The 25,193-nt window shown below is 48.7% G+C and overlaps 1 protein-coding gene across 1 annotated transcript in view; it reads right to left on the reverse strand.

Annotated features, from left to right (window-relative positions):
* LOC134205127 (tyrosine-protein phosphatase 99A-like) overlaps nucleotides 1–25,193 on the reverse strand; it is a 409,912-nt gene that overhangs the window by 199,444 nt on the left and 185,275 nt on the right. Inside the window, 2 exon segments of the mRNA XM_062680070.1 lie at nucleotides 7,141–7,264; nucleotides 7,328–7,454. Of these exon segments, the coding sequence (XP_062536054.1) occupies nucleotides 7,141–7,264; nucleotides 7,328–7,454 (251 nt within the window).

Below are 25,193 nucleotides of genomic sequence, written 5' to 3' on the forward strand. Positions count from 1 at the left end.
TCGATTCATCGCACTTTTCCTCTTCAGGAAACTTATAATTATTGAAGAAATATCAGCGTCAGCTCGAGGCATAGCAGAAATATTGTGATATCAGGGGAATAGGGGCAAAATGAGCACTCTAAAGTGGTCTGACTAGCACGAAAACCCGCGCAATCAATTCATCGCACTTTTTCCCTTCAGGAAACCTATAATTATTGGAGAAATATTAGCGTCAGCTCAAGACATTCAAAAATTTTGTGGTTTCAGGGTAATTGGGGCAAAATGGTCACTTGAAAGGGGTCTGCTCATCACGAAACCCCACGCAAACGATTCATCGCACTTTTTCCCTTCTGGAAACATAAATTTATTGAAGAAATATCAGCGTCAGCTTGTGGCAAAGTAGAAATATTGTGATTTTTAGGGGAATTGGGGAAAATGGGTACTTTAAAGTGGTCTGCCCATCACGAAACTCCACGCAATCGATTTATTGCACTTTTTTCCTTTAGGAAACATGTACTTTCTGGAAATTTTGCAGCGTCAGCTGGAGTAATTGAATTTCGAGCCTTTTGCTTTTGAAAATCCCCAGTGTGCATTGGTAGCACCGCAACCGCTGCACGGTGCCCCCAGATCAGAGAAACGACTAGTATGGCGGCAAATTTGAGCAGTTAGTAGAAGAGAAGAATGCAGCATGAGCGAGATTGCTGCAACACCGCACGAGGGCGAACGATTCACGGTATAAACTGGCGCGGAACAGACAAAACTCGATTTTCCCGAGGAAAAAGCGCCAGCAGGAAGATCGAAACCGTGAAGAGACGGAGCAACTGTACCGCGCTAACAACACACGAAAGTTCTATGAGAAGTTGAACCGTTCACGTAAGAGCCACGTGCCACAGCCCGATATGTGTAAGGACATAAACGGGAAGATGATCCAAAGGTGGCGGCAGCACTACGAAGAGCACCTGAATGGCGATGTGGCGTATGGTGATGGACCTGGGGGAACGCGCGCAGGACATAATTCTACCGGCCCCGGATCTCCAGGAGATCCAGGAGGAAATTGGCCGGCTGAAGTACAACAAAGCCCCTGGGGTTGACCAACTACCAGGAGAGCTATTTAAACACGGTGGTGAGGCACTGGCTAGAACGCTGCACTGGGTCATTACAAAGATTTGGGAGGAGGAAGTTTTGCCGCAGGAGTAGATGGAGGGTGTCGTGTGTCCCATCTACAAAAGGGGCGATCAGCTGGATTGTAGCAACTACCGCGCAATCACATTGCTGAACACCGCTTACAAGCTACTCTCCCAAATTTTATGCTGTCGACTAACACCAATTGCAAGGGAGTTCGTGGGGCAGTACCAGGCGGGATTCATGGGCAAACGCTCCACCACGGATCAGGTGTTCGCCATTTGCCAAGTACTGCAGAAATACCGCGAATAAAAAGTGCCCAGCCCACACATCATCTATTCATCGACTTCAAAGCCGCATATGATACAATCGATCGGGACCAGCTATGGCAGCTAATGCACGAAAACGGATTTCCGGATAAACTGACAAGGTTGATCAAAGCGACGATGGATCGGGTGATGTGCGTAGTTCGAGTTTCAGGCGCATTCTCGAGTCCCTTCGAAACCCGCAGAGGGTTATGGCAAGGTGATAGTCTTTCGTGTCTACTATTCAACTTCGCTTTGGAAGGGGTAATACGAAGAGCAGGGATTAACACAAGTGGTACAATTTTCAATAAGTCCGTCCAGCTATTTGGCTTCGTCGACGACATAGATATTAGGGCACGTAACTTTGAGAAGATGGAGGAAGCCTACATCATACTGAAGAGGGAAGCCTATCGGATCGGACTAGTCATCAACACGTCGAAGACGAAGTACATGATAGGAAGAGGTTCAAGAGAAGACAATGTGAGCCACCCACCGCGAGTTTACATCGGTGGTGACGAACTGGTGACTGCCGAAAATGATACCAGCAGAGAAATTCGGAGCGCAACCAACGCGCACTTGGAGTTTTCGAAAGGAAAGTGCTGCGTACCATCTATGGTGGGGTGCAGATGGCGGACGGTACGTGGAGAAGGCGAATGAACCACGAGTTGTATCAACTATTGGGAGAACCATCCATCGTTCACACCGCGAAAATCGGAAGACTGCGGTGGGCCGGGCATATAGCCAGAATGTCGGACAGTAACCCGGTGAAAATGGTTTTCGACAATGATCCGACGGGCACAAGAAGGCGAGGTGCGGGTAAGGTGAATCGATCAGATCAGGTAGAAGATTACTTGCGGACCCTCCGTAAACTGCGTGGTTGGCGACGTGTGGCCATGGACCGAGCCGAATGGAGAAGACTCTTATATACCGCACAGGCCACTTCGGCCTTAGTCCGAATAAATAATAAATAATAATGCCCACACAAGTTCTTAGAGCCCTGCGTATTATGTGCAGTCCAAATTAGTTTGATGCAGATGTTCTAGGTTCTCCAAATTGTTCTGGAGTTCAGATCAATTGGTCTACCAGGTCAACTACGCCTGGTATTCAATCGGAATCAACTCAGCATGTCCATACAAGTCCCTAGAGCCCTTGCGTATTATGTGCAGTCCAAATTAGTTTGATACAGATGTTGTAACGTGTAACGTTTTTTTCTCGTAAAGCTTAACTTAATTTTACATTCGAATGATGAATGCAATAACTTTTGACGTTTTAATCTTTTTAAGCAAAATCATTGCTTAAATAATTTTGAAATAGCTATAAATCAATGAGGTAGTACAGTTTGAATGAACGAAGTACTAATTTGTTCCACCTTGTCCAGCAATAAAAATAATATGCAAGTCGACATAAGGTTTATGTCTCTGCTAGCAATAACCATAATTACGTTCTAAGGGGCCGAACACTACTTACGTAAACCATTTTTCTGGGTTTTTTTAACCCCGACTCCTCCCATGTAAGATTTTTCCCATACAAATAATTTTTTTTTATATATTAGAAATTCACCACATGGCTTGATTGTATAACCACCTTAATATAAATTTGACTCCATACAATTTCATGTGCTCGGTTTTTGTCGGCTCACCAAAGGCGCGAAATCTTTGTCGCCAATCGTAATTGCTTTGGCGCAAAATATAAAAGAAAAGGTATCACATGAAGAAAGAATTCTTCATAGTTTCCATACTAAATCTTAAGCTCGATCTCTACGCAAAGTGAACGGCTGGTGTGCAAAAGTTTTTCCCGAGGTTCTTTAATTTAGAGATAATTGGTACTGACCACATTTCTTTTAGTTTAATACTTTTTGATCGCAAGGTAAACCAAGTGTAACTGGAGTGAGTTTCAAGCATTTAATAAGTTTTCAAATTTCTTATTTCCGCTCGAAAGGTTTGCGTCACGTCCGCGAAGAATTTCAAATAGTGTTTAGTGAAACGTACACAAGGTAATTACAAATTGTTTTGAATTTTAATATTAATTACCAAAGTGAATTCGCCGTGGACTTTCCAGGGCATAGGCGCTTTTTGGTACGGGATGGAGTTCGAAAGGTCGACTAGAAGTACAACCGGGGAGCACCGTAGACCGTCCGTAGGTTTCGTACAGTGTAGAGCTTGTGCATCCGTCAAAGCCCGCCTTTTTGGTAGCTAAACGGAGAGGAGCGAAGTCGCTCGTTAGAACAGCGAAAGTGCCCGACGGTAGTCAACCAACCGTCGGCTTGATCCATACACGCCATTTTCCCCGTGGATTGATATCTTGCCAGAGCGCGGTCCCCGCACGTCGTCGTAAATTATGGGGCGCAAGACCGGACTGGAATCAATAGTTAGGACTTCCATGTTTAGCCTCGCACGGTCATAGCGGAAAGGTACGCGAAGCCGGGTCGTAGAGAGAAAGGTCAGCCGGACGCTCTCGACTCAAAATCGGAGACCTTCCGTCCAGCCGCTGCTTCCCCACCGCAACTATAGATACGGCCATTTTTGCACGAGCTCAAACCTCCATCGCTGCCGCCAAACAGTAGCACTCGCGGCTACGCCATCTCGCCACCATCGGGTTCCAGTTTGTTGAGGACAAACGTCGCCATCTTCCCGGCGGAAACCAATCACCGGACCAGCTAGCCATCGAGACGTCGCATCAAAGAAAACCTGCGCGGGTACGTGAGCTTTCCCATGACCATGATAAGTTAGTTCATTTCGTATTCCGTATCGAACTAAAATAAAGTCAAACCCGAATGAGCAAAATAAATACCAATTTGAGAATTTTGGCTTAGAGTTTTATTTTTGCTACGTTTCACGGTGCTGGGCAACTCCGCGTTTACCGTTTAGCAATTTCGTTTCCAGTTGTATTCTCAAATTAGGAAAGCTTTGATCACCGCGTGACTTTATCGAAATTAATTTATTGGCTTTTTTTGGTGATAATTATACTACTCAAAGCGAAAGGGAGTAGATGAAAGTAATGAAGATACAGATTCGATTGACTCCGCAAGCGAGCGGCAAGTGTGAAATGAATAGAAACTGAAGATTAGCAGAGGGCCATATGAGAGAACAAGCATTGTTGAAATCGCTGTTATTCTGCCTAACGTCCCAGGAACGGCTTGGATAGTGACGTGGTGATCCCTGTACCAAGACAGGCAAAATAATTTGTATTCTCAAGAAAAGGTTCGAGACCGTCCGTTTTGCTCTTTCGAGGATTGAGCGAGCTTAAGGCGTTTAGTTGGGAAAAGGTGTAGCAAAGTACTGGGGGAAGAATTTTTGCGTCCGTTGAGCATTCGAGCCAGCGACCGTTCAAAAGAGTCCCCTGAAGGAAAGAGTCAGCACAAGTCAGGCAAATACAAAAATTGAACTGGTGGTCTCTAGTTCGCGGGAGTGGCGCTTAAACCACCAAATTTTGCTGTACCTACCCTCGAGAAATTTGTCGAATGGTTACAATGTTCTAGGCTCTCCAAATTCTGGAATTTAGATCAACCCAGAATGTCCATACAAGCCCCGTTTGCATTTGCATGTTATGTGCAATTCAAAATAGTTCGATGCAGATGCGCTAAGTTCTCCAAATTGTCCTGTAGTTCAAATCTATTGGCCCATAAGGTCAACTACGCCTGGTATCCAATCGAAATCAACCCAGCATGTCAATACATATTCCTAGAGCCCTTGCGTGTTATGTGCAGTCCAAATTATTTCAATGCCGATGTTCTAGGTTCTCCAAATTGTTCTGTAGCTCAGATCAATTGGTCTACCAGGTCAACTACACCTGGTATCCAAGTTGATTCTCAGCATGTCCATACAAGTCCTTAGAGCCCTTGCGTTTGATGTTCAGTCCAAATTAGTTTGTAATAGATATTCTAGGTTCTTCAAATTGTAATGGACTTTAAGAGCGTTATAAATTACGTACAGAAAACACTATGATTATCCGAATATTTACATTTTATTCAATTGAATTTCGTGCTCCCTACACATCATATCACACTATCGTTTCTTTCATCTACACAGTATTTGCATGAATTTTCTTTTTCCAGCTCGTGTGTAGCACCAATTTTGCTTTGAAACCAGGCGAAGTTGACCTTGTAGACTCATTGATCTGAATTCCATAACAGTTTTGAGAACCTAGAACATCCGCATCAAACTAATTTCGACGGTATATGATAGAAAAAGGCATGAGGGACTTGTAAGGACATGTTGGGTTGATTTCTGTTGGAAATTAGGCGTAGTTGATCTTGTAGACCAATTCTAACCAAATTCCAGAACAATTTTCAGAGCCTAGAACATCTGCATTAAACTTATTTGGACTGCATATAATACACACGGGCTATAGGGACTTGTATGGATAAGCTGGGTCCATTTCGATTAGATACCAGGCGTAGTTGACCTTGTGGGCTAATAGATTGGAACCTCAGAACAATTTGGAGAACTTAGAGCATCTGCATTAAACTATTTTGAACAACACATAACAGGCAAAGGCATAAGGGGCTTGTATGAACATGCTGGGTTGATTTTGGTTTGAAACCAGGCGTAGTTGACCTTGTAGATGGATTGATTTAAATCCAGAACAGTTTGCAAAACCTAGAACATCTGCAACAAATTTATTGGAACTGCATATGAAAGGCAAAGGTATAAGGGGCTTGTTTGGACATGGTGGGTTGATTTTGGTTCAATTTAAGGCGTAGTTGATCTGGTTGACTAATTGATCTGAAAGAACAATTTGGAGAACCTAGAACATCTGCATCGAACTTATTTGGAATGCACATGAAAAGCAACGAACCATGCTTGGACAAGCTGGGTTATATTCCTCTTGTGAAGTTAGTCTTAATCGGTAAATTTTACTTAAATTTTGTAAATCGATATTTTCTACATTTTCAATGATAGTATCCATACTCCAGCTGGTCAAGCAAAAAAAAAAAATAGGTTTCCTACAAACATAACTAACTAGCAAACTACAGGAAACTAGATGAGGTAGATAAGACAACCGTGATAAAAATTGTGGAAATTGCTTAGAAGATGCCCGAGAGCCTGCTGTTTGAAATCATGTTTCGACATGTTAACCAAAAAGTAGGTCCCTACATGCAATTAGGATCAAGTTTCCCATAATACAAGCTCCATACAAAAGCTTGCACACTTGTTCATTTATTTAATAAAATAGATGATATGAAATTTGCGTAAAATGTTTAGTCACAAGATGAATCATGGCACAAATGTACCATGCGTCTCCATATGCTTTAAGCTTATAATGTTGAGTTTTGGTTCCACTACTTGATTATTAGCCAGAGTAAGTATTTTTTTGTCTTATTGGTGGTAAGCTTATTCACTTATTGAGACTACTTTCCAAAATATTATAAAATCAAAAATAAAATAATTGCCACGAATATAGAGTCTGTGTCGCAATTTCCGAATTAAACTAAAATTGAACCTAAAAGTGACAGTTTAATAATTCTCAAATAATCCTGCACCCAGAGCAAGATTTAACTGAAATTAACTTGACAGACATCGAATAGTGTCTGAGATATGTCATATTGGAATGCACCAACGAGTCTCATAACGGAGTGATATCTAAATCCGTAAATAATGTCGCATTTAAATTAAACTTGAGTTTAATTCGGGAAATGTGATGCAGCTCAAATCATGAGCAGGATAAAATGAAGGCTTTGAAGCTAGCATTCGACAAACCTATCATTCCGATTCCTAATAATTTCAACACTCACCTGGTCTCGATGACGAAATTGTTGATTGGTGCATTGCGAGGGTCCTGCGTGTACGCCCACGACAGATTCACCGTTCTGGAAGTGAAGCTCATCACAAGCGGTCGCCCCGGTGGGTCTGGAACGTCTGTAAAACGAGAATCAATTATTGTACGACACGAACGAACCGTCTCGTCGCTTTGTTACTAACCCTGTACCAGCAGATCTACCAGCGCATCCGGGCTGTGCCGATCGTTCACAAGGCAGCTATATTCGTCGCTATCGGAGGCAAAAGCCGGATTAAAGTGAAGACTAAAATTATCAGGTAACAGCGTAATCTGTCAGGGAGATAATACAGACGAGAATATCAGTTGTTCGAAAGCAGTAATTAGAAGGTGAAAATGCGATGAGCTGCTTGTGGTTTGCAAGAATGGCTTGACGCAAGAAAACTGGTTGAATGAAAAGCAAAAAAAAAACGCTCTCACTTCCCCGATAATGATGGCAATTTTTTATGCAACCGGTCGGGTTTGTCCTCTCCATAAGGCCGACAGGAACATGATAATTACTGCTCTGATGGCGTTCTTCTTATCCGATGCTGAAATCTAGTGAAGGTAGTCGAATGAAGGCAGGGTTGGAAATTGTTCTCCGGTCTCAGTTTGATATTTGAGGGTTGAATTGATGGGGATTCAACCCAGAATTTTCCCATGGAAAGCATCGAGAAAGCAAACAACCTGCCATTAATCTCGTTTTTGTCAGATGTTGTTGATGGTTGCCGTCACTGGTTGCCAGTGGACTGGCTGCTCTAAGCTGGTCAAGATAAATTTCCATGTTAACAAGATTCATGATGAAGATGAAAGTTGGACCTGTCATCCAGCTGCCACAATGCTGTCTATGTTTCATTGAGGAGAAGATGCCGAGTGAGCCAAACGAAACAGCAACGGCAGCGACCATTGATTTCGCGAAGAAAACCATTTTTTACGGAGAATCTTTGGAAGCATGTTCAAACGGAACCTAATGAGCTTTTTCTTGGTTCGACCTTCATTCCTACTTGTTTGTGCAAATCCGTCCCAGTATGAAACGAGACAAATGATATTTGAGTAGGACCGAACAGATACTGATGTACAGCTGGTATTCACTACCTCCGAATCTAAAATGTGCAATTAGAGCTTTATTTTAATCTAATTTAGTCTCGAACTTTTTTCTGTTACATTTCGAGCACAGTAGAAGACTCGATTTGTGCCTTTTATGATTCACTGCACTTTAAATAGGATTGCTATGTAAGTCTAAAATTAAACCAATAGAAACAGCTTGCATAATAATCAACAAAATAGCTTTTTTTCATCGGATTGTATTGACTTGGTTTGGGCAAAACATTATGGACAACTGAGATTTCTGCTGCACTATTTCACTCATCAGTAAATTGAGCATTAATTAATATTAGGAAATACTTGTGGATGTGGTTTATGACGCCTTGATGAGTAGCAATGTTAGATGAATAGTCTTTGCCATTAGCGTAATTGATTGTTTCATTGGAAACTTTGTTTGCTTGCAGGAGATCGGAAAGATGATGAGTAGAAACGACAATGAACGGTATCATATCTGGGGGCAGTTATCGGGAAAGATGTGGTTGATTGATTGCGTGATACGAAAACGGGTCAATCAACGTGATATGACACCATACGAATGTAGTGTTGGCAAAGCCCGAATAAAAATCATTTGTGCTGCTTCCACAGTCGTCTTTTGTTATTGCGTCTCTTACCTATAGAACAATGTTGAATTGATCAGCTTGAAAGTAACTCTTCTTAGAAGCATCGGTTTGCAATACACCTTTTGTTGCATTAACATAACCACACAAGTGTTGAATTTAAGGTGAGGAAATATTTCATCAAATGTCCGCAATTTTATATTGTTTATGGTTTGTTAAAAACTTTTTCCACAAGTTATTTACAATTGTGTATTTATATAAATATGTATCCCTTGAAGAATCCTACCACTTTTAGAAGGCTCTAAATATGAAATTGTATTTGATTGGATTCGGATTAGATTTGGACTAGATTGGATTGGATATACATTGGAGATGGATTGGATTTCTTAAGGATTTGGATACGATTTGGATTGGATGTAGATTGGATTTTGGATTAGATTTGAATAAGATTTGGATTGAATTTTGATTGGATTTGGATTACATGTGGACCAGATTTGGATTGGATTTGGATTGGAATCTGATTGGAGTTGGATTGTTATTGAATTGGAGTTTTATTATTTTTGGATTGGATTTGTATTGGATTTGGTTGGATTTGGATAAGAATTGGATTGGATTTGAATTGGATTTAAATTGGATTCGGATTGGATTTGGATCTGATTTTATTGGAATTAGATAGGATTTGGATTGAATGTGATTAGATTTTGATTTAATTTGGATTAATTTTGGATTGGAAATGGATTTGAGTTGAACTTTAACTGGTTTTGGATATGATTCCGATTGGATTTGGATAAGATTAGCTTCTTAAGGATTTGGGTAAGATTTGGATTAGATGTGGATTGGATTTGAATTGGGTTTGGATTGTATTTGTGTTGGATTTGAATTTGATTCGGATTGAATTTGGATTTGATTTGTATTGGATTTGGTTTAGATTTCAATTGTATTTAGGATTTGGATTGGATTTATTTTGGACTGGATTTACATAGAATTTTAATTGTATTTGGATTGGATTTGAAATGGATTTATAATGGATTTGGATTGGGAGTCTAAGCTAAGCTGAGCTTTATTTGACAGGTACATTTGTGGATTTCTTCATAAATGGATTGAATGAAGCCACGATTTCAACTGGTCGCAATTGATTTCACAGAAATCAAAAGTGTGTGATTTTTTCATCAAAATTTGACGTTCGGTTGGTAAAATTTTGAATTGAAAAGGAAACACTGAAAATTATATGGGATCCTTCAGCATCTGCAACCGCTGCCAAGTACGAGAAGATGATGATAAAGTCGATCAATCGTGAAACACTTCTGAATTATGGTTTCCAATGTTCAAACTAACCCCGGGCTGGAAGGCCGGACGAGAAACCATGAAATGGTCGCAGTCTTTTTTCGTTAGGATCCTAAAGTTGCAGCATTCCTAATACGCCCAGGAAGAAATGTACTGATTATAAATGATATGACTAATTTGGTGAGTCCATTCCAATATACATCAGGGTAGGGCAATTTTAATGATTTTCTTGGGGATTTAATTTTATTATTTTTGTGTGTGTCGGGTGTTAAAAGCTGTGATACCTTTATTATCTTCTAAGACTTTGCGTAATCAACATGCAACAAATAAGATTCTGTAATTCTAACTAAACGCATCGTAATCAAAGAATTGTTTTTTTTTAAAGTAAGTTTGACACTGTATTTTAATGATTCGCTGCTATAGTAACGTTTCCAGTGGTTATTAAGTTCGCCCAGTTCATAGATCTAGCTGATATTCGATATAGTTCGTGCCTTAAAGTTAAAATCAGAATACTCGCATGAACTATTGTTCCTTGTGTCACTCCTACATTGGAAATAATGTTCATCCAATTGGAAATAATGTTCATCCAATTGGAAATAATGTTCATCCATTGTATATTCATTGTATATTCATTGTCTTTTTTGCATGGATTATATCCGATTAATCTATTATAAAATTATTCTAACTATTTTATAATTTTTATTACATTAAACTGGCTTATAATTTTATACACTTTCTCTAATCCCAAGTCGGGTACATCGTTGCTTGTTTTTTTTTTTCTATTCAAATAAAGCCATTTTGCGATTGGCGACAGTGTGCCTGTTATTGTAGTTACTAATATTTTGTCTGGTGGACATAATGACAGACAGAGCCCATGGAGATTGATTATTTCCAACCCGGAAACATCCTTGGCCGGATTGAGAATCTAAATCACCTTGGAGTAGGCAATTCAAGGAGAGATTATATCCATCGCAGGTTAAAGTATAATAGAATTTAAGATCCTCCTAAGCTGAGCACTGGTAGCGGCAATGGAACGCGTATAAGGCGTTTGAAATTGAACTGTAAATCATACGATTAAGAAATTTCATATTAACCTAAATATTGACTTTGAGCTTTAAAATAGATTCCCCATGGCAAAAAATGTAATGAACAGGAAATAAGAGTAGCACCTTAAAAAGACTATCATATCCATTGATTTTTTATACCATTTTGTTAACACGTGACAAGATGCGGTTAACGTGACAAGATTATGTTATGTTAACGGCAATAAATGTTGACCATGTTGACAAATGCATTAATGGAATCCATGATGGGTATGAATATTGAAAAAAACTAAATAAAAACGCTCTCGATTTCTAAAAATTTAAATGACACCCAGTATAGTAAAGAAAGACGTAAGTACTACGTCAAAACTCATAACCCACACACAAAAACATATAAACGACATGTTAATAAAATTAACATGAAAAAACGTAAATTGTCAGAATATGTCTGACTTTGCATTCTTATTTAACCTCAAACTACTTTCCCTTCCTTTCCCAACTGACTGTAAGGACTTGGCCGGCACCGTTATTGAAAAACATGTGCGAGCTGCTGAAACGTGCATTGCGAGAATAGATGGTAAACCCCAAACATTATTCACTTGGATCGAAGTACAATTTGCATCAGCTCTGATCAGTCACGGAGCAGCAACCATTGATATGCACAGTCTAAGCTAAGCAAGGCTAACCTGGATTTTGAATGGATTTGGATAAGTTTTGGATTGGATTTAGGTTGGATTTGGGTTGGATTTGGATTGGATTTGGATTGGATTGGATTGGTTTTGATCTGGATTTGGAATGGATTTGAATTGGATTTGGATTGGATTGAATTTTGACTGACTGGACTGGATTTGATTGAATTTTGATTGGATCTGGACTGAACCTGGACTGGACTGACTTGACTGATCTGGACTGGATTGGACTGACTTGACTGGATCTGGCCTGTACTCTGACTGACTCCAGAAACGGACTTGGCCTGACTCTGGAAACGGGCCTGGATCAGACCTGAACCCGCACCTGGACGGGCCTTGACTGATCTGACTGGACCTGGACTGACCTGGACTGATCTGACTGACCTGGACTGGATCTGGACTGATCTGACCGACTGGACTGACCTGGACTGATCTGGACTGGATCTGGACTGATCTGGACTGGACCTGGACTGACCTGGACTGACCTGATCTGGACTGATCCCGAACTGGACTTGGACTGAGACCTGGACTGGATCTGGACTGACCTGGACTGACCTGATCGGGATCTTGGACTGGATCTGGACTGAACCTGACTGGACTGGACTGGACTGGATCTGGACTGACTGACTGGACCTGGACTGGATCTGGACTGGAATTGGACCGACTGACTGACCTGGGACGGGGCCTTGACTGGACTGACTCTGGACTGGATCGGACTGGACTGGATCTGGACTCTGGACTGGACTGACTTGGACCGACTGATCTGACTGACTGGACTGACCTGACTGGATCTGGACTGATCCGAACTGATCTGGACTGGATCTGGACTGGATCTGGACTGACCTGGACTGGATCCGAACTGGATCTGGACTGGATCTGGACTGACTTGACTGGACTGGATCTGGACTCTGGACTGACCTGGACTGGATCTGGAACTGACCTGGACTGAACCTGGACTGACCTGGACTGGATCTGGACTGACCTGGACTGATCTGGACTGACCTGGACTGGATCCGAACTGATCTGGACTGGATCTGACTGACCTGACTGGACCTGGACTGGACCTGGACTCAGATCTGGACTGGATCCGAACCGGATCTTGGACTGATCTGGACTGACCTGGACTGGACCTGGACTGGACACGGACTGACCTGAACCGACCTGGACTGAACCTGACTGGATCTGGACTGGATCTGACTGGATCTGGACTGACCTGACCGATCTGGACTGGACCTGACCGACCTGGACTGACCTGGACTGGACCTGGACTGGATCTGGACTGACCTGGACTGGACCTGACTGACCTGGACTGACCTGGACTGACCTGGACCGACCTGGACTGGATCTGGACTGGATCTGGACTGACCTGGACTGGACCTGAACTGGATCTGGACTGGATCTGGACTGGATCGACCTGACTGACTGACTGGATCTTGACTGACCTGGACTGACCTGACTGGACCTCAAACCGATCTGACCGGACCTTGAACTGACTGGACTGCGATCCTGAACTGGATCGACTGGACTGACTTGGACTGGATCTGACTGAGTCGAACTTTTGGACCTGGACTGGACTCTGGATCGATCTGACCTGGACTCTGACTGGATCTGACTGACTGACTGATCGACTTGAATTTGACTGGATCTGGACTGGATCTTGGACTGGACTGGACTGACCGACCTGACTGACCTGGACTCGAACCTGGACTGACTGGACTGACTGGATCTGGACTGGACCTGGACTGATCTGACTGACTGGACTGACCTGGACTGGATCTGGACTGGACCTGGACCGGACTTGACTGACCTGGACTGATCTGGACTGACCTGACTGGATCTGGACTGGATCTGACTGACCTGGACTGGATCTGGACTGACCTGACCGACCTGACCGATCTGGATCGACTGGACTGACCTGACCGACCTGGACTGACCTGGACTGGATCTGGACTGGACTGGACCGACTTGGACTGACTCTGACCTGGATCTGGACTGGACTCTGACTGGACTGGATCTGGACTGGATCTGGACTGACCTGGACTGGATCTGGACTGATCTGACTGGATCTGGACTGGACTGACTGGATCTGGATCTGACCTGGATCTGACCGACTGACTGACCTGGACTGGATCTTGACTGACCTGGACTGACCTGATCTGACCTGGACTGGATCTGGACTGGATCTGGACTGACCTGGACTGGATCTGGACTGACCTGGACTGACTGGATCAACTGACTGACTGGACCTGGACTGGATCTGGACCGACTGGACCGATCTGACTGACCTGACTGGATCTGGACTGGACCTGACTGACTGACCTGGACTGGACCTGGACTGACTCGATCTGACTGGATCTTGACTGACCTGGACTGACCTGACTGATCTGGGACTGACCTGGACTGGATCTGGACTGACCTGGACTGGACTTGGACTGACTGACTGGATCTGACTGGACCTGGACCTGGACTGGACTGATCTGGACTGGATCTTGATCGGACTGACCTGGATCTGACCTGACTGGATCTGACTGGATCTGGACTGACCTGGACTGGATCTGGACTGGACTTGGATCTGGGACTGACTTGACTGGATCTGGACTGGATCTGGACTGACTGGGATCGACCTGACTGGCCGACCTGATCTGGATCTGGACTGGACTGGATCGCGAACCTGAACCGACTGGATCTGACTGACTGACCTGGACTGGACCTGGACCGATCTGGAACCGACCTGGCCGAACCTTAACTGGATCTGGACTGGATCTGGATCGATCTGGATCGATCTGACTGGACTGGACTCAACTCGATCTTGACTGGACTCTTGATCTGACTGACTGGGACTGGACCTGACCGACTGGACTGACTGACCTGACCTGGACTGGATCTGGACTGGATCTGACTGACCTGGACTGACCTGATCAAGACTGGATCTGGACTGGATCTGGACTGACCTGACCGACCTGGACTGGATCTGGACCGACCTGGACTGGATCCTGGATCGGACTCTGATCTGACTGGACTGATCTGGACTGACCTGGGACTGGACCTGGACCGACCTGACTGGATCTGACTGACTTGGACCGGATCTGGACTGGACCTGGACTGACCTGGACTGACTGACTGGACTGACCTGACTGGAATCGGACTGACTGACCTGACTGGACTGGACTGGATCTGACTGACCTGGACTGATCTTGACCGGATCTGGACTGGATCTGGACCGATCTGGACTGACCTGGACTGGATCTGACTGACCTGGACTGGATCTGGACTGGATCTGGACTGACCTGACTGGATCTGGACTGGATCTGGACTGGATCTGACTGACTCTGGACTGGATCTGGACTGACCTGGACTGGACTGACTGACTGGACTGACCTGGACTGACTTGACTGGATCTGGACTGATCTGGACTGACCTGACTGACTGGACTGGATCTGACCTGGACCTGGACTGGATCTGACTGGACCTGACTGACTGGACTGGACTGGATCTAGACCTGGACTGGACTGACTGGACTGACCTGACCTGACTGGATCTGGACTGACCTGGAACTGGATCTAACGGACCTGGAACGATCTGGACTGGATCTGGACTGACCTGATCTGACTGACCTGACCTGGACCTGACTGGATCTGACCTGGACTGGACCTGACTGACCTGGACTGGACTGGACTGGACCTGGACTGACCTGACCGACCTGACTGGACCTGGACTGACCTGGACTGACCTGACTGGACCTGGACTGACCTGACCGACCTGGACTGGATCTGGACTGACCTGGACTGACCTGGACTGACTTGGACTGACCTGGACCGACCTGGACCTGGACTGGATCTGGACTGGACCTGGACTGACTGGACCTTGGACCGACTGACTGACCTGGACTGACCTGACTGACCTGGACTGACCTGGACTGGATCTGGACTGACCTGGACTGGACCTGGACTGGATCTGACTGATCTGACTGGACCGACCTGATCTGGACTGGATCTGGACTGGATCGACTGACTGACCGGAACTGGACTGACCTGACTGGATCTGGAACCGACCTGGACTGACTCTGGACTGGATCTGGACTGGACCTGGACTGGACCTGACCGACCTGGACTGGACCTGACTGGATCTGACTGGATCTGGACTGACCTGGACTGGATCGATCTGACTGGACTGACCGATCTGGACTGACCTGGACTGACCTGGACCGACCTGGACTGGACTTGACTGACCTGGACTGGATCTGGACTGGATCTGGAACTGGACCTGACTGACCTGGACTGATCTGGACTGGATCTGGACTGACTGACTGACCTGGACTGACCTGGACTGGATCTGACTGACCTGAACTGACCTGGACTGGATCTGACCTGACTGGATCTGACCGACCTGGACTGACTGGATCTGACCGACCTGGACTGGACCTGACCTGACCTGGAACCGGATCTGGACTGAACTGGATCTGGACCGACCTGGACTGGATCCGACTGACTCTGGACTGGATCTGGACCGACTGGACTGGACCTGGATCTGGACCTGGACTGACCTGACTGACGGACTGACCTGGACTGACCTGACTGGATCTGGACTGACTGGACCTGACTGGACTGACTGGACTGGACTGAACCTGACTGGACCTGGACTCGACCTGGACTGGACTGACTGGACTGGATCTGGAACTGACCTGACCGATCTGACTGGATCTGGACTGACCTGGAACCGACCTGGATCGACTGGACTGATCTGGACTGACCTGACCGATCTGGACCGATCTGGACTGACCTGGACTGACCTGGACTGGATCTGACCGACCTGGACTGGACCTGACTGACCTGGACTGGATCTGAACCGACCTGGACTGACCTTGGACTGACTTGACCTGGACTGACCTGACCGACTGATCTGGACTGGATCTGGACTCGACTGATCTGGACTGACCTGACTGGACCTGACTGATCTGGACTGACCTGGACTGGATCTGACTGACCTGGACTGGATCTGGACCGACCTGATCGGACTGACCTGGACTGATCTGAACCGATCTGACCGACTGACCTGACCGATCTGGACTGACCTGACCGACCTGACCGACTTGACTGACCTGGACTGACCTGGACTGACACCGACTTGGACCTGACTGGACCTGGACTGGAAACCGGATCTGGACTGGACTGACCGGACCGGACTGACTTGACTGACTCGGGAACTGGATCTGGGACTGACTTGACTGAACCTGACTGACTGACCTGGATCTGACTGACCTGGACTGGATCTGGACTGACCTGACTGGATCTTGACTGACCTGACTGAACTGGACTGACCTGACTGATCTGGACCTGACTGACCTGGACTGACTGACTGACCTGGACCGATCTTGGACTGACCTGGACTGACTGACTGACCTCGACTGGATCTTGACTGACTTGACCGGATCTGGACTGACCTGGACTGACTTGACCGATCTGACTGACTGACCTGACTGATCCTGGACTGACCTGACTGGATCTGGACTGGATCTTGACTGACCTGGACTGATCTTGACTGACTGGACTGGATTGGACTGATCTGGACTGACCTGGACTGACCTGGACTGGATCTGGACCAGATCTGGACTGGACCTGACTGACTGGACTGACCTGGACCGGATCTGGACTGACCTGACTGACTCTGGACTGACCATGACTGGATCTGGACTGGATCTGGACTGATCTGCTGGACTCACGACTGACTCATGACCGATTCTGACTGGATCTGGACTGACCTGGACTGACCTGACTGGACCTGGACTGACCTGGACCGATCTGGACTGGACCTGGACTGACCTGGACTGGACCTGGACCGACTGGACTGACCTGGACTGACCTGACTGGATCGACTGACCTGACTGGATCTGGACCGATCTGGACTGGACTGACCTGACTGGATCTGACCGATCGATCGACCTGACTGACCTGGACTGGACTGACTGGATCTGGACTGACCTGACTGACTGGACTGACGATCTGGACTGACCTGGACTGACCTGGATCTTGGAATTGACCTGACCGACTGGATCTGGACTGACCTGACTGGACTGGACTGACTCTGACCGGATCTGGACTGACCTGACTGACCTGACCGATCTGGACTGACCTGGACTGGATCTGGACTGGATCTGGACTGGATCTGGACTGACTCTGGACCGACTCCGACTGGATCTGACCGATCGACGATCTGGACTGGACCTGGACTGACCTGGACTGACCTGGACTGGATCTGGACTGACCTGGACTGACCTGGACTGGACCTGACTGACCTGGACTGGATCTGACTGACCTGACTGACCTGGACTGGATCTGGACCTGGACCTGGACTGACCTGGACTGACCTGGACTGACCTGACTGACCTGGACTGGACCTGACGGATCTGGATCGACTGACCTGGATCTGGATCTGGATCTGGATCGGACTGGATCGACTGACTTTGACTGACTGGGGATCTGACCTGGATTGACCTGGGATCTGACCGACTTGGACTGACTCGACTGACTGACTGACTGGACTGGACCTGACCGACCTGGACCTGACTTGGACTGGATCTGGACTGATCTGGACTGATCTTGATCGATCTGGACTGACCGATCTGACCGGATCTGACTGACCTGACTGACTGGACTGACCTGGACTGACTGACCTGGACTGGACCTGATCTGACCGATCTGGACTGATCTGACTGACCTGGACTGGACCTGGACTGGATCTGGACTGACTGGACTGATCTGGACTGACCTGACTGGACTGACTGATCTGGACCGATCTGGACTGGACCTGACTGGATCTTGACTGACTGGACCGGACCTGGACTGGACTGACTTGACTGGATCTGGACTGACCTGACTGGATCTGGACTGGACCTGGACTGGACCTGGACTGACCTGGACTGGATCTGACTGATCTGGACTGGACTTGGACCGGACCTGGACTGACCTGGACTGACCTGACCGACTGACTGGACTGACTGGATCTGGACTGACCTGGACTGACCTGACTGGATCTGACTGGATCTGACCTGGACTGATCTGGACTGGATCTGGACTGACCTGGACCGACCTGGACGGACCTGGACTGGATCTGGACTGGATCTGACCGGACCTGGACTGACCTGACTGACCTGACTGGACTGGACTGATCTGGACTGACCTGGACTGACCTGGACTGACCTGACTGACCTGGACTGGACCTGGACTGGAACTGACTGACTGGACCGACTGACCTGGACTGACCTGGACTGACCTTGGACTGACTGACTGGACTGACTGGACTGATCTGGACTGGATCTGGGACTGACCTGACTGGACTGACTGACCTGACCGATTGACTGGACTGACCTGACTGACCTGGACTGGATCTTGACCGACCTGGACTGACCTGGACTGACGACTGACCTGATCTGACCTGACCGATTGACTGGATCTGGACCGACTGGACTGACCTGGACTGATCTGGACTGGATCTGACTGACCTGACTGACCTGACTGGATCTGGACTGACCTGACTGGATCTGGACTGACCTGACTGATCTGGACTGACCTGGACTGACTGGATCTGACCTGACCTGGACTGGATCTGGACTGACCTAACGACGACTGGACAAGACTGACCTGGGACCTGATCGACTGGACCTGACCGGATCTGGACCGACTGACCTGGACTGGACTGGACTGACCTGACTGATCTGGGACTGACCCGACTGACCTGGACTGACCTGGACCGACCTGGACTGGACTTGAAACTGGATCTGGACTGACCTGGACTGACTGACCGACCTGACTGGACCGGACTGATCCGATCTGGACTGACCTGGACTGACTGGACTGACCTGGACTGACCTGGACTGGATCTGGACTGACTGGACTGACCTGGACTGACTTGACTGACCGGATCTGGACTGGATCTGGACTGGATCTGGAACCTGACCTGGACTGACCTGGACCGACTGACTGGACTGACTGACTGACCTGGACCGACTGACCGATCGACCGACTGGACTGGATCTGACTGACCTGGACTGACCTGGACTGACTGGACTGACCTGGACTGGATCTGACCGGATCTTGACTGACTGGACTGGATCTGACTGACTCTGGACTGACTGACTGATCTGGACTGGATCTGGACTGACCTGACCGATCCTGAACTGGATCTGGACCGACCTGGACTGACCTGGACTGATCCGACCTGGACTGGACTGGATCTGACCTGGACTGGACTGACTGGACTGACTGACCTTGACTGATCTTGGACTGATCTGACTGACCTGACTGACTTGGACTGGACTGACCGGACCTGGACTGACCTGGACTGACTGGACTTTGACCTGGACTGACCTGGACTGACTGGACTGGATCTGACTGACCTGACTGGATCTGGACTGACCTGGACTGACCTGACTGGACTGGACTGACCTGGACTGACCTGGGACTGGACCTGACCTGGACCGACTCCAACTTGGAAGACTCGGATCTGGACTGACCTGACCTGGATCCTGACCGGACTGACCATCATTCTGACCGAACTGACTGGATCTGACTGGATCGGATCTGGACTGACCTGACTGGATCTGGACTGGACCTGGACTGACCTGGACCGACCGATCTGGACTGACTTGACCGATCCTGACTGGATCTGGACTGACCTGGACTGACCTGGACCGACCTGGACTGATCTGACCGACCTGGACTGGACTGGACTGACCTGGACTGGATCTGGACTGACCGACTGGATCTGGACTTGACCTGGATCTGGACTGACTTGACTGACCTGGACCGACCTGACTGACTGACTGGACTGACCTGAACTGGACTGGACTGACCTGGAACTGACCTGGACTGGATCTGACCGAACTGGACTGACTGGACCTGGATCTGGACTGGACCGGACTGATCTGGACTGACCTGAACTGGACCTTTGACCTGATCTGACTGACCTGGACTGACCTGGACTGATCTGGACTGGACCTGGACGACTGGATCCTGGACCGACTGACTGACCTGACTGACCTGGATCTGACCTGGACTGGACTGACTGACCGACTGGACCGACCTGGACCGACCTGACTGACTTGACTGACCTGGACTGACCTGGACTGACCTGGACTGATCTGGACTGACCTGGACTGGATCTGGACTGACTGGACTGGATCTGGACTGACCTGGACTGACCTGACTGGATCTGGACCGACCTGGACTGACCGACTGGACTGACCTGGACCGGACTTGACTGGACCTGGACTGGATCTGGACTGGACCTGGACTGACCTGGACTGGATCTGGACTGATCTGACCTGACTGACTGACCTGGACCGATCTGACCGAACCGACTGACCGACCTGGATCTGGGACCTGACCTGGACCTGACTGGACCGGAAAGTGGACAACCTGAACCTGACTGAACCTGGACGATCCCTTGGACCTGGACTCGGGACCTGACTGGGACTGATCTTGACTGGACCGGAACCGAGCCTGGGACTGGACCTTGATCGACCCTGACCTGACTGACCTGGGACCCGACCTGACCGACCTGACCGATCTGGACCGACCTGGACCGACCTGGACCGGATCTGACTGACCTGGACTGGACCTGGACCGACCTGGACTGACCTGGACCGGGGGACCGACTGGACTGGACGACCTGGACTGGATCTGACTGGACCTGGACTGGATCTTGACTGACCTGACTGGATCTGGATCTGATCTGGACTGACCTGGACCGACTGGACTGGATCTGACTGGATCTGGACTGACTGACTGGATCTGGATCTGACTTGATCTGGACTGACCTTGGACCGATCTGACCTGATCTGGACTGACCTGGACTGAACCTGACTGACCTGACTGACCTGGACTGGATCTGGAACTGACCTGGACTGGACTTGGACCTGACTCTGACCTGGACTGACTGACCTGACTGACCTGGACTGACCTGGACTGGATCTGGACTGACCTGACTGGATCTGGACTGGATCTGACTGGATCTGGACTGACCGGACTGGATCTGGACCTGGACTGGACTGACCTGGACCGATCTGGACTGACTTGGACTGGATCTGGATCGACCTGGACTGGAAACTGACTGACTGACTGGATCTGAACCGACCTGGACTGACCTGGACTGGATCTGGACCGACCTGGACTGGACCTGACCGACCTGGACTGACCTGGACTGACCTGGACTGACCTGGACTGATCGATCTGATCTGGACTGACTGACCTGGACTGATCCTGACTGGACTGACCTGGACTGACCTGGACTGACTGACTGGACTGGATCTGGACTGACCTGACTGACCTGGACTGGATCTGGACTGACCTGACCGATCTGGACCGATCTGGACTGACCTGGACTGACCTGGACTGGATCTGACTGACTCTGGACTTGGATCTGACTGGATCTGGACTGACTCTGACTGACTCTGGACCTGGACCTGGACTGAACCTTGGACTGACCTGGAACGGATCTGGACTGACCTGACTGACCTGACTGGATCTGGACTGACTGATCTGACTGACTGACTGGACTGACCTGGACTGACCTGACTGGATCTGACTGGGCCTGACTGACCTGGACTGGACCTGGACCTGGATCTGGACCGGACCTGACTGACTGGATCTGGACTGAACCTGGACTGGATCTGGACTGGATCTGACCGATCTGGACCGACCTGACTGACCTGGACCGATCTTTGATCTGACTGGACTGACTGGAACTGACCGACCTGGGACGGACTGGACTGACCTGGACTGACCTGGACTGGATCTGGACTGGATCTGGACTGACCTGGACTGACCTGGACTGGATCTGGACTGACCTGGACTGACCTGGACTGGACCTGGACCGATCTGACTGGACTGACTGGACTGACCTGGACTGGATCTGGACTGACTCTGACTGACTGGACCGACTGGACTGGATCTGGACTGATCTGACTGGATCTGGACTGATCTGGACTGACCTGGACTGACTTGACTGGACCTGGACTGGACCGACTGGACTGACCGACTGACTGACCTGACTGGATCTGACTGATCTGGACTGACCTGGACTGGACTGACCTGGACTGGATCTGGACTGGATCTGACCTTGACTGGATCTGGACTGACCTGACTGACCTGGACTGACCTGGACTGACCTGGACCGATCTGACTGATCTGGACTGGACGACTTGGACTGGGCCTGGACTGACCTGACTGGATCTGACTGGACCTGACTGGATCTGGACTGGCCTGGACTGGATCTTGACCGACCTGGACCGATCTGGACTGACTCTGATCTGGATCTGGATCTGACTGACTGACCTGGACTTGACCTGACCGACTGACCTGGACTGACTCGACTGACTGACTGACCTGACTGACCTGGACTGATCTGACTGACCTGACTGGACTGGACTGGACCTGGACTGATCTGGACTGACCTGGACTGACTGGATCTGACTGAATTGACCGACCTGGACTGACCTGGACTGACCTGACTGGATCTGACTGGATCTGGACTGACCTGGACCGATCTGGACTGGACTGGACTGACCTGGACTGACCTGACTGGACTGATCTGACTGACTGGATCTGGACTGGACTGATCTGGACTGACTGGACTGGATCTGGACTGACCTGACCTGACTGACTGGACCTGATCTGACTGACCTGGACTGACTCTGACTGGATCTGGACTGACTCGACCTGACCTGGACTGGATCTGGACTGATCTGACTGGACTGACCGACCTGGACTGACCTGACTGACTGACCTGGACTGACCTGGACTGACTGACTGGATCTGACTGGACTGACCTGACTGACCGACCTGACTGGACCGACCTGGACTGACCTGACTGGATCGACTGACTTGACTGGATCTGACTGACCTGGACTGGATCTGGACTGACCTGACTGACTGGATCTGGACTTGACCTGACTGACTGGATCTGGACTGGATCTGGACTGGATCTGGACCGACTGGACCTGACCTGGACTGACTGGACCTGACTGGACCTGGACTGACCTGGACTGACCTGGACTGGATCTGGACTGACCTGGACTGGACTGACCTGATCTGGACCTGGATCTGGACTGACCTGGACTGGATCTGACTGACCTGGATCTGACCTGACTGACCTGGACTGGACCGGACTGGACTGGATCTGGACTGACCTGACTGGATCTGACTGACTGACTGACCGACTGGACTGGACCGACCTGGATCTGGACTGACCGACTTGGACTGACCTGGACTGGATCTGGACTGGATCTGGACTGACCTGGACTGGATCTGGACTGACCTGACTGACCTGGACTGACTGATCTGGACTGACCTGACTGATCTTGACTGGATCTGACCGACTTGACTGACCTGGATCTGGACCTGACCTGGACTGAACCTGACTGGACCTGGACCGAACCTGGACTGGACTTGACCTGACTCTGGACTGACCTGACCGAACCTGACTGGAACTGGATCTGATCTGGACTGACCGATCTGGACTGACCTGGACTGGATCTGACCGACCTGGACTGAACCGATCTGGACTGGATCGGACTGAACTTGGACTGGATCTGACTGGATCTGACTGACCTTGGACCGACCTGGGACTGACCGACCTGGACTGACTCTGGACTTGGACTGGACCTGACTGGATCTGGACTGATCTGGAACCGATCTGACTGACCTGACTGGATCTGGACTGAACCGGATCTGGACTGACTTGGACTGGACTGGACTGGATCTGGACTGGATCTACTGACTCTGGACTGACCTGACTGACCTTGGACTGACCGATCCTGGACTGACCTGACTGGACCTTGATCTGGACTGACTGAACTGGATCTGGACTGGACTGGACTGACCTGGACCTGACCTGGACCGATCTGATCGACTGACTGGACTGGATCTTGGACTGACCTGGAACTGACCTGGACTGACCTGGACTGGATCTTGGACTGGACTGACTGGATCTGGACTGACCTGACTGGATCTGGACTGACTGGATATGGACCTGGACTGGATCTGGACTGACCTGGACTGACCTGGACTGAACCTGATCTGGATCTGAAACCGACTGACCTGGACTGACCTGGACTGACTCTGGACCGGATCTGGACTGACCTGGACTAGACTGGACCTGATCTGGACTGACCTGGACTGGGACTTTGGACTGGATCTGACTGGATCTGACTGACTGGATCGACCTGACTGACCTGACTGGACTGGACTGACTGGATCTGACCTGGACTGGATCTGGACTGAACCTGACTGGACTGGACTGACCTGGACTGGACCTGGACTGACCTGGACTGGATCTGGACTGGAACCTGACCGACTCGAC

This window comes from Armigeres subalbatus, chromosome 1 (assembly GCF_024139115.2).
Source record: "Armigeres subalbatus isolate Guangzhou_Male chromosome 1, GZ_Asu_2, whole genome shotgun sequence".
In the NCBI taxonomy this organism is placed as follows: Eukaryota; Metazoa; Arthropoda; class Insecta; order Diptera; family Culicidae; genus Armigeres; species Armigeres subalbatus.